Raw genomic sequence first — 12,242 nt, 5'->3', positions numbered from 1 at the left:
ATTATTGCTACCTTCATTCGTGGTGGGTCCGGAGCCTACCCGGAATTACTGGGTGCAAGGCAGGAACTCATCCTGGAGGGGGCGCCAGTCCTTCACAGGGCGACACACATTCACTCACACCTATGGACACTTTTGAGTCGCCAATCCATCTACCAACGTGTGTTTTTGGACTGTGGGAGGAAACCGGAGCACGGACACAGGGGGAACACACCACACTCCTCACAGACAATCACCCAGACCAGGGCTCGAACCCACAACCTCCAGGTCCCTGGGGCTGTGTGACTGTGACACACTACTTGCTGCACCTCCATGCTGCCCTGTGCTACTTAAAAAAAAATGTTTCTCTGTAATGTTAACCCATGTACATTTAGTGACAATTTCCAATTGTATTAATATTTATGTTTTGATTTAAACCTCAGTTGTTTTTTACAAATTAAGGTAAGGCCAGTTTTTAGTTCATTATGAATTAAAATTTAAAAGCATTATCTAAGAATGCTAGTGGCTTTTATGACGACTTTTTTCCTACTATAAACATTTAACAATTTTACTGAGCATTTTCTAATTTTCTAGGTCAGATTGAGGTGGAAATAGCTTGCAGCTTATACTGTAGAATACAACAGCCTAAAACCAGCAGTGGAAATTTATGGTAGCTGTGGGGTTGGACATATGCTTCAACTAGGGTTTCATCTGTTGACAACACAAGTATGTTTCCTACCCAAGTTCAATAACATGTTCTTCTGACTCCTCCAATGTTCCAAACATAGCAAGCAGCAAACCCGCTAGTTGAAAGACTATCAGCCTCTGCCATTTCTGCAACCCAAGCCAAATTCACAGTGAGCCAAATCCAAGCCATAAAGCAAACTGCTGAGAGAGTGTGTGTCTGTTTGTGTGTCTGTATGTGCCATTTTTATCTATGTGTTTATCTAAAATTTTCTTAATTATATGCAATTTAATTTATATAGCATCTTGATAAATCCAAGGATTCCTGATAATGAAAAAGCAGAGAGAAAAACTCTGTCCAGCAGACACAAATGTGCAGCTTTTTATTTCAAGGTCCAGATGGTTTTTGCTGACTCTGGTTTAAATTATCTAGCTTGAGACACGGTCAAATTATTGAAAAGAGGAGTGTCCAGGCTCATGCTCCTGTCAAAACCTCACTACTGCCGTTAAAATTCAGTGGCCCAGTCAATCTCCAGTAATGAAAGTCAACACCACAATTAAGAGTGTGCCCTACTCATGACCTTATCAACCCCATTAACTCAGCCAAGCTCAGTAAACATGTTGAAAAATATCTCAGCTCTTGGCCCAGTGAAACTCTTCAGGGACCTGGAGGTTGTGGGTTCAAGTCCCACTCCGGGTGACTGTGTGTAAGGAGATTGGTGTGTTCTCCCTGTATCCGTGTGGCTTTCCTACCACGGTCCAAAAACAGTTGGTAGATGGATTGGGAACTCAAAAGAAACGTGCACAGGTGTGAATGTGTGTACCTAGCCACTGGAATGCATTGTGTTGCAGTGCTAGTCCCAAAGCCCGAATAAATAGGGAGGGTTGCATCAGGAAGGGCATCCAGTGTAAAAACTGTGCCCGATCAATGATGCGGATTGCGGTTGATCCGCTGTGGTGACCCCTGAAAGGAGGAAGGGAGCAACGAAAAGAAGAAAAACAAGAAGAAGAATTAATAATCACATAAGTGAAAATGCTGGATAATATATTGTTGTAAGTATAAGGATTACGTCACAAGTTGATGTAACTTCATACAGTAGGTCAACTATTATAACATCTCATACACACAGATAACTGCACATATGCACACAAGAGTAAGATTAATTAGGTAGTGTGAGCAGGCATGACTGATTAGACCGTATGTGTGTGTGTGCATGTGTAGAATGTCCTCGATCTGTCTTCATCCCTTATTGCATATGCTTCTAGGACCACAGAGTCAGCCTCTTCAAAAAGATTATTCATAAGAGCGGGCACACACACACACACACACACACACACACACACAACCTTTGCTGTAACACCTTTCATACAATGAAAACAATAATGCTTTAAACTTTTAACTTTTCAAATTGCATTTGGCAATAATTGTTGATGTAATGTACTACTGTTAAAAGTCTGATTCACTGTTTTCAGAAATTGTAAACCAATTTAGCTTCATCAAAGAACATCAAAAATCTGGCATGATGCCATTAGTCTAGAAATTATACAGAAGTCTCTACAACACAGTAGAATACTTGTATTTTTAATATGGCTTGAGTTTGGTTTCTCCAAGCAATCATTAAGGATATTTTTTCAACTTATTGAAATTCATAGTCTTAGAATTTGGTTCAGTTTTCTGCTTCTCATAATTTAGAACCCCCCCCCCACCCCCCCCAAACACATAGGGACAATTTTCTGAGAACACCAAAAGCTTTTTTGTTTCATCGCACATTTAGATATATCCAATTTAACATTTTGGGCGGCAAGGTGGTGCAGCAGGTAGTGTCACTGTCTGTGAGGAGTTTGGTGTGTTTTCCCCGTGTCCTTGTGGGTTTCCTCCGGATGCTCTGGTTTCCTCCCATGGTCCAAAAACACACGTTGGTAGGTGGATTTGTGACTCAAAAAGTGTCCATATGTGTGAATGCATGTGTGAGTGTGTGTGGCCCTGTCAAGGACTGGCCCCCCCTCCATGGTATGATCCCGCCAGTGATTCCGGGTAGGCTCCAGACACACCATGACTCTGAACTGGATAAGTGGATACAGACAATGAATGCATTTAACATTTTCAAAAAAGTACAAACAGCAGTAAGAATCAGTAAAATGAAATGTCAAATGTCAAATAAATGTACAAAAGGAAAAAAAAAGCATATATATATATATATATAGGTTCTGACAGAAAAAAACTGAAATAAATGTATTGTTAAATAAATGTGTCTATAACTTGTTGTCCATATAAAATACAACACACTTTATATACATAGTATTATCAGTTACTTTATCAGTTTTTACTAAACCATTTTGCACTGGACACATTTGCATTTGCGAAAGGAATCTAAACAGCACCTGGGTTCACTCTCTAAGTAGCTGATGGATCGGATAAATTGAGAATGATACTTAGTCACGTCGATTGCATAAACTGCTGTGATTTCAAGTGGTAGCATCCATATGAGGCCAGCGTCTGCAAATGCCAACATGAGAGAGAGAGAAAGAGAGAGAGAGAGAGAGAGAGAGAGTGTGGGGGGAGTGAGACATAGAGAGAGAGGAAGGGGGTGTGAAAAAATTGAAGCATTGGATCAGATAGCAGGGAGAGAGAGAGAGAGAGAGAGAGAGTGAGAGAGAGAGAGAGAGAGAGAGAGAGACCGGCGGGACCCACGGGTAGCCTGAAACACTGGAGAAGAACACAAGAAACCCTGAAGCCTCATCCCAGCTTAACTGTGCATTAGCGCAACATCAGAGCGTTACTGAGGGAACATTGCTGGAACATTTTGCGGATTTTAGAAGGGTATTCTCATCACCACGTTGACTGAAGACCCCCCTGTTGCTCTGTCTCTGTGTGAATGTTTGTGTGTCTCACTGTGGCCAGTCCTGAGGATGAGGACCCTGCTGCACTACTATAGATTCTCCTTGATTTTGAAGAAGTGGTTCTACCCACATAGACACCTTTGAGGAACCCAGAGGAATCATGCTTTAACTTGACTTCTGAGAAACCCCATAACTCATAGATACACAGGTGGGCAAAAGGTAAGCAAATGCTGTTTCATTATATGTTCTGCAAAGCTCTAATTAAACAGTAACTGTCTTCTTTGCAATCAAATGCAACCTGTAGGCATGTACAGTGCTACCGCAAGTGCCATAAGTAAGTCGAATCTCTGCATAGTCTTGTGAACCAGCAGAAATTATGTTGAGCATGGACTGTACTCTTTTTTTGTGTGTGTGTGTGTGAGTGTGTGTTCGTGTGTGTGTGTGTGTGTGTGTGATCATTAGGATCATATTAAGGCTGTCACACTACATTTTCAGATCTCTGTATGAGAAGTGTTGTCAGAAGTGTTCGGTGGTCCACACACAGCATCCCACTGTACTCCTCCCTGACAGTGACACAGCCCCTTCTTTTCAAAGCTGTCATGTTTTTTTCTCGGTCTCTGATGTCATTATGTAATCTCCTCCACAAGTTATTACATTAGTTTGAATAATAGGTAACAGCTAAACTCACTGAGCTCCACGTATAAACCACATGCAAGACAACCAGTCATTTTTTGAAACAGAAATGCTAACTTAATGGAGAAGTCTCTACAGGTTCACTGTATGGCCCAATGTTGGCAGACTGCTGCTCACCCATTTCTCTGAAATCGAGGCTATTAATAGAAAGTTTGTTCCCCTTTTCCTGCAGTAACAGCCTTTACGCATCTGGGAATGCTGTACTCTTGATATAGGAACATTACTGTAAGCTCATTTACATACGTATGGTCAAGTACTGATATTGGAAGATATGTTCTGGATATCTCCAGCTCATGCCAAAAGTATTATAAGGATCTCCCTCACTCCAGAGGAAACTGTTTCACTGCTCCACAGCCAAATGCTGTTGGGTTGATACTTAGTATTGGGTATGGTGACCTTAGACTCAAGAGCATCTGCTTCAAATTATTCTGTTTCATTTAATGATTTTCTATGTTTAGTGTCTATGTACACATGGCTGAATTTATTAATTATAAATAGAATTATAAATTTTGGACATTCTTGGTTTATTTACCATAATTATACCTATTATACACATTAATGAAGGCTTAATTCCATCTACATTCTTCACAATCATGTATCAATGAAAAGACAATTTTCTGGATTTTGACTTTACCTCACCTCAGGTTATTAAATTTGGTATTAAATTTGATGAGCATTTCAAACCTTAATGACCATTCCAGTGATAATCAAGTGTTTAACCTGCTTAACTTGTTCATGTGTTCATTTGCTAAAAGATAAGTCCCCATTTCCGCTGTGAAACTGAAGTGTCCCAAAGACCATCTCAAATGGGTGGATTCAGATTAGCAGTGTTTCTGACACCATAAACCTAAAGAAGCAATCCTGAGACTTCTGAGCTGCAGGCGAGCAAAGGAAGGGTGGGTGGAGAAGTGGTGGCTAATTAAAACAAATCTAACTCTGAATAAGTCTGAATGTGCAGAACTACATCTAGGTCACTTCGATTGCACAAGTGGTCTAAACTATTGGGTCCATTTATACTTGGGTGCGGGTATATCTGTGTTGCTACCCAACTACAGCTGGGAATGAAACAAATATAACACTGGCATTTTTCCTGCCTGGGTTTATACCTTATGCCTGATGATTAAAGCAAACTAATTCCATTAAAATGTATTGAAAATTCATATTGTTTAAAGAAAATCTTAAGTAGAAAATAATATTTTCAGAAAATCTGAATTGTTTAATAAGAATTTATACATTTAAACTATATACTAATATACATCATCCAAACAAAATGTAAATCTCTATGATTTGAAAGTAAATTTTAAGTTTAAAAACACATTTTAATTAGAGACAACGTATGAAAGACAATCTCATGAAAAAAAAAATGAAATGCCAACTTCTGAATGAATTCTAAGAAATTCTCAGACAAATGATTTCTGTGGTCAGTGTGCAAGTGTAGGTCACCCCTGTGGGTTTTTGAGGCTGTTGCAGCTCTGCATATCCGGCGAGAATGTTATTAGTCTCTCTTCATAAAGTTTATTAAATGAGACTGATGGAGCAAGACGAACTCTCAGCACGGTCGCCATGGAGATTTATTTTTTTTTCCTTTGGAGGGGAGGGACTGTAGAATAATTTCTGATGGCTTTCAGGTACCTGTCAGAATTAGCATATTCTATCCCAATTTACATTTCTATTCATGATTTCCATATTTTTGGTCCTGTCTTTGAGGGGCTGCGGGAGCACTGAGGCTCGGAGTGTCCGAATATTAAAATGACAGCTGTCCCTTTTCATTCGGAACGTTCAAACAGACAAACTGACAAAGTGAGTGGGGAGAGAACAGGCTGTGCAACCCAAAGAGTCCCTCCCACCAGCGGCATCAGCCAGTGTCCTTTTATCATTGTCCACTTTAGACACTTAGAACTACACTGATTCAATACAGCTTTATAAATATTAGTGAGGTCAGGTTCTTTACTTGGATAATGTGTTCTGGATTGTAAACCTCTCAGAAGTATTGGATAAGCTCCATCACTACTAAGAAAAGAATGTAGACAAATTAGAAGTAACATAGACATTTTATAAAATCAAAGACACAGGTGGCAATGATGCCAAAGGTGACAATATATTGCGTGTACTGATAAGTATTTTTGATAACATTACCTTGAAAATTCTTCTAATTTTGAGTACCTACAAAAATATAGTTCAGCTCATAACTGACTATAAACCTGTTATATAGGAAATCATTACGCTTTTTTAGGCTTAAAGGGACTTTTGCCAGTGTTTTGTTTAGCTTGGTCTGTCTTGCAAAAGAAGCTATATCATTACACATTTTCAGGCAGGCCATGGTAGCTCAGGTGAATAGAACATCTCAGAATTTAGTTAATGTCTTGGAGTTCTATGTCGCAAAATTTCAGCTGCATGTTTATTGCAGGAAATTCTGGCCCTCATAATTCCACTTGTTCTTTCGCAAGATGTTGCATAAGACTGTCCTCATCCACTGGACAGATCAAATCTACACTCCAAATGCTCAGTCTACAGAAGCCTGATTAAGATGCCAGAAAGTCTATCTAATAACCCACTCAAATAATCTTTTCTTCCTCTATTAATTGTTCTCTGTTGGCCTCTGAGGTCAATACAACTGACACTTAATGGCAAGGTAAAGACCAATGAGCTTCAAAACATGTTGGCTTAGACTAAACTGTACAGTATGGTCCAAAAGTCAGAAACTATCCTTCATTTATTCACTTTCCAATCAGACATCAGGTTTCTCACTTCTCTGAACGAAGGACACATGATCTGAAAATAAATCTGCAGGCATTTTTGTCCATACTACATTTCATCCAATGAAAACACAACCCAACACTATAATTATGATAGAAGGTGTGCATTGCACTGAACTCTGAAAATGAATGTATGTGATGGTAAAGTAGATAGTATAATGGGATATTAAGTCTAAATTAATTTTGGGAAAACTAGAAATTGGAATCAACTGCTAAGACTGAACTTTGAAGATGTGGATTCTTTGTAATATACTGGCAGATATATCTCCTGAAAAAGTTGTGCCTAAGGGCTATTTTGACAACAAATTAACTAACAGAAGGCTGGTTCCTGACTCTTGCACAGTACTGTATATCTGCAATAATAAAGAGTAAATATTAATGGAATCGTTTTTTATATGTAGACTAAATAATTTACATTCAAACTGAGGAAAATATATCAAGAAAATATATTACCTCTCAGATACGTTTATTATGTATCTTTTCTGTGGAAGGGTCAGAGAGGGCAATGGGTGCTTTGTGTGTATTTCAGAAAAAAAAGAGCAAGCTGGCTGTCCTTTTAAGCCACTCAAGGACAATACCTGGCATATCCAGCCTTGTAGACCTGTATCATTTCTGTAACAGGTGTTTCAGCATCTAGTAGAAAAACCTTCTTTGACTTCTCCTCTCCATTAACCTCCATTATATCATAGCTCTCTCTCTCTCTCTCTCTCTCTCTCTCTCTCTCTCTCTCTCTTTTTCTCCCTATCTTTCTCTGAGTGATTGGCCACCTGGAGGATGACTAAAATACCGCCGCATGAAGCCGGCAGTCACCCCTCAAACACTTGCACGCACACACACAACCTCCACCAGACAGGTTTCCATGGTAACCTCTATATCCCTCCATTTCTTCATCTGATTCTTTTATTCCTGAACACTGTAAGGCTGATGCTGTATGTGTGTGTGTTTGTGTATTTTTGTGTGCCTTTGTGCATGGAGGAAATGATACAGTGTGTTTTTCTCATTATCACTTTCATCTGATCTGAAGCTTCTCAGCTATTCACACTAACTGATATAGCAGCACCTATTACTACCCGCTCTGCAGAGTCTGTGTGTCTGTGTGTGTGTCCTAATGCCTCTCAGTAGGAGTACAGTATGTCTTAGGGCACAGATCCTTGGAAGTGTGTGTGTTCGTGTGTGTGCACTCGCCACAGGGAGACATGCATCTATTATTAGAAAGACAGATCACTTGAGTCAGGCTGGGTCTGGACGCCTAAATCTGGACCCCACCAGCAGCTCCCAATTCAGGGACATTCAGAGAAATGACACAGCACTGAGAACACAGCAGGATACAGTCAATTCTCAGTTCTCGAAAAAGTTGAAATTGAACACTTCTAAAATTAAAAAATGTTAACAATTTATATTGTTTTTTGATATATACACATTAAGATGATGTTTGCTACACTTTCCAAAAAAAAAAGCTGGAACAGGGACAAGTCAAGACGAGGAACTGTGAAATGTTTAATTATCATTCTAAAGAGGTGATACTTGGCCATGTTTGAGCATCAAAGGAACATCCAGTAAGTGTCAAGTCCGTTATGAGACAAGACTTTACCTTAAAATATTCAATAATCAATAATTTCATAAATGTTTAGAATTTAAAGATATAATTACTCAATATGTGAGTGCATACAGCTGAATATATTTATTGTTCTCCAGGTCTAAGAAGAAAAGAGTCATGCAATTGTTACCAGTGTATAGTTTAAAAGACATGATATGGGACTATTTTAGTGACAAAGGCATACCCAGTAACATACATGCTGTAAGATATACACTTATCAGTCACAAGATTAAAACTGACAGGTGAAATGAATAACATTAATTATGTCACTACAGCTGCACCTGTCAAGTGATGGCATACCTTAAGCTGCAAGTACAATACTTTAAGTTCAGCTCTAAAGCTGATGTGTTGGAGGCTAGAAGGCAGGGCATGTGTAAAGAACAGTGGAAGAAAATTTGAAAGCTACTGTAGCAGAAAGTGCTGTAACACATGCAATGTTGGCAGTGATAGAGAGTTATTAAAACACAGAATACACAGAATGGGCTTGAACAAAAATGTAAGAAGTTCTAAGGATCATGGTTGTGGTAATATGACAATGGTCATGAGCTGCAATTTAATCCACATTTCCACCAACACGTATACTTACTCTGCTGAAGTGAGGTGTGGAACTGAGTTTCACAGAAAAAAGTGTGAAATTACTTTAATTAGCTGCATCTGCTACCATGCAGACATACACGCATGCTTGCACACACACACACACACACACACATACAGAGAGAGAGAGAGAGATGGAGATGGAGAGAGAGAGAGAGAGTGAGAGATGGAGAGAGTAACACTTGTACACAAAATCCCAGAGCAGAAGAGTAACACATCACTAACACTTCACTAAATCTGCCTTCATCACTACATATATAACACAGCACTGCATCTGCTGCCAAATTTCTAATTTTGTCACCGGTTGGTTTGGTATTCCCTGAAAAAAGATCTTAAAATACATACATATCAGGATAATTATTCACTATTCTACCAATTATGGTAGTCTACTAAATATAAGATTTTATCTATAAAAAGGCTGCCCAAAGGGCAGAGTACAATTTTAAGCTTGGTAAAGATACCTTAACCTCATCCCCTCATCCATTGAAAGAACATACTTTTATTTACGCAATAAAGTCATATACCACACTATATTTATACATATATATAAGACATCAGAGAACTGACCTTGTCTTTCACTCTGTCTGTGCAGAAAGAAGTGACGAAGGAAGGCCTGGCATTCCAACCATTGGTTTTTCCTTGTCCAGCAAAGTGGCATGAGTGTGGGCAAGTCCCACCGGTACAGTGTTGTGTCATCATCCGAGGAGGACGTGCATCGCCACGGCAACATGCCTGCCCTAGGCAATGGTTTTGGAAACGGAAAGATCCAGACACGGCGAAAGGCACGCAGCCGCTTCGTCAACAAGACAGGTCAATGCAATGTCAGTTTTGCACACATGGAAGAGCAGTCGCAGCGCTATCTGGCTGATATCTTCACCACCTGTGTGGACATACGTTGGCGTTGGATGTTTGTCCTGTTCTCGCTCGCATTCATCATGTCCTGGCTAGCATTCGGTTTTGCCTTCTGGGTAATTGCCCTCATGCATGGTGATATGGACAGAACCTCTGGGGATGACTTCACACCCTGTGTAATGCAGGTCAACAGCTTTGTTGCAGCTTTCCTGTTCTCTGTCGAGACACAAACTACGATTGGCTATGGTTTCCGCTGTGTGACGGAAGAGTGCCCAATGGCTGTGCTCATGGTAGTGATGCAGTCCATAGTTGGCTGCATCATTGACGCCTTTATGATTGGCGCCATCATGGCCAAAATGGCACGACCCAAGAAGCGTGCAGAAACCTTGCTCTTCTCTCACAATGCAGTGATTGCTATGCGGGACGGCAAGTTGTGTCTAATGTGGCGAGTGGGGAACTTGCGGAAAAGCCACATCGTGGAGGCGCATGTGCGAGCACAGTTGATCAAGCCAAGAATAACGGAGGAGGGTGAGTATATTCCCCTGGACCAGATCGACATCAATGTCGGCTATGACCAAGGTCTGGACCGCATCTTCCTAGTCTCTCCTCTAACTATTATTCATGAGATCAATGAGGAAAGCCCACTCTTTGGCATCAGCAAGCAGGACCTGGACAATGCAGACTTTGAGATTGTGGTGATCCTAGAGGGCATGGTTGAAGCTACAGCAATGACAGCTCAGGTGCGGAGTTCTTACCTGTGCAGTGAAATCTTATGGGGCCATCGCTTTGAGCCGGTGGTGTTTGAAGAGAAGAACCACTACAAGGTGGATTTCACACACTTCCACAAGACTTACGAAGTGCCCTCCACACCATGCTGTAGTGCTAAAGACATTGAGGAGAGCAAGTCTTTGGAGTCCAGTGCTAACTTTTGTTATGAGAACGAGCTGGCCTTCATTAGCAGGGAGGAGGAGGAGCAGGAGGACAGGGGAACTGAGATGGAAACCCTGTCAACCAACCTGAACATTGACCAGAGACCATACCATAGAGAGTCAGAGATATGATGTCAGACTAATTTCAACTTCACCTCTAGAAACTTTGTTTTAAAGTAGATCCAGCCTGTCCCTTTAGTTCTGGCCTTGAATGAAAGACGTACAGCAAAGCAAGTGCCATATGAACATTTGACCCTGCTGAGATAGTGACATGCTGTAGACAAGGATGGGCAAGCTATGCTCATGACTGTTGCTATTGGATGGCCTTCCTTTAGGAAAACTTGAAAACAGATTTTTTTTAATACTGTAGTTTGAAGTGATAGCTTTAAGTGATAACAAAATGCAATATTATGCTAACTTGGGTGCCAAACTTTGACATTGCTTTAGTTGTTCCAGCCTAGTTAGCATCTTAGTCATTAATAGATCACAATTTATTTTGGTGGAACTTGCAGCAATAAATATATGTAGTTATGTTTTTTTTTTATTATTATTATTATTCTTATTCATTTTTAAATCTCAGCTTGATTCTTGTTTTTAGCATATGATAAAATACTTTTTTAAAATGGCTGTGTTTTTATGGTAAACTGTAAAACAGGATTCAACAGGGAAAAAGCCTCATTTGAAAAGGCCACAAAAAAAGTATATTACTATGGAGCAACAAACAATATTTTATCAATGGCACCCAGGTTAGCAGATAGTTAGGCAACTAAGCATCTTATATTCAGAAGTGTGTAGATAAATCTGTGTGCACGTCAAAATGCTTCCTTTAGAAACAGTCTTCACTTTTCGTTCCAAGAACACAATTTCTACCCATCATACACAGCCAACAGCACACACAATCATTCATGCTCAGGATACATTGCATAGCAGAACATGTAAGTTACAAGCACAGAGGTAGACAAAACCCATATTGGAATTAGGTTGCAGCTAAGTAGGTCTGGTTAAAAGCACTCATGTTGTTATAGAACAAAGGCTAATACCTGAATTTATATGTGTTGCACTGTGATGAATTTGTAATGCATGATCTCCAATTTTGACTGAAGGTTACATATTCAACTACTGCTAGCAACACAACCTAGCTACATTAAAAATGCAGGGAAGCAAAAAAGATTATAAAAAAAAGAGAAAATCCTGACTACATTTACAGTTATTGCTGAATACCATGACTCCTGCATTTGGGATAGATGTTAAATAGGCCTTTGATGCATTGAGCTGGTCTCATTGTTCAACACCTTGCTAATGCTAAAAGGGAACAGTGCA

The 12,242-nt window shown here is 39.9% G+C and overlaps 1 protein-coding gene across 1 annotated transcript; it reads left to right on the top strand.

The window, feature by feature from the left end:
- Window positions 1-9,797: 9,797 nt before the first annotated feature.
- kcnj12b (potassium inwardly rectifying channel subfamily J member 12b) lies at window positions 9,798-11,054 on the top strand. The gene has a single exon (XM_066642168.1). The coding sequence runs from the start codon at window positions 9,798-9,800 to the stop codon at window positions 11,052-11,054; it is 1,257 nt and encodes a 418-aa protein (XP_066498265.1).
- The last annotated feature ends 1,188 nt before the right edge of the window (window positions 11,055-12,242 follow it).

Source organism: Hoplias malabaricus, chromosome 13, assembly GCF_029633855.1.
Source record: "Hoplias malabaricus isolate fHopMal1 chromosome 13, fHopMal1.hap1, whole genome shotgun sequence".
In the NCBI taxonomy this organism is placed as follows: Eukaryota; Metazoa; Chordata; class Actinopteri; order Characiformes; family Erythrinidae; genus Hoplias; species Hoplias malabaricus.
Note: the sequence above shows the minus strand (reverse complement) of the source record. Positions and strands in the feature narration are given on the sequence as shown.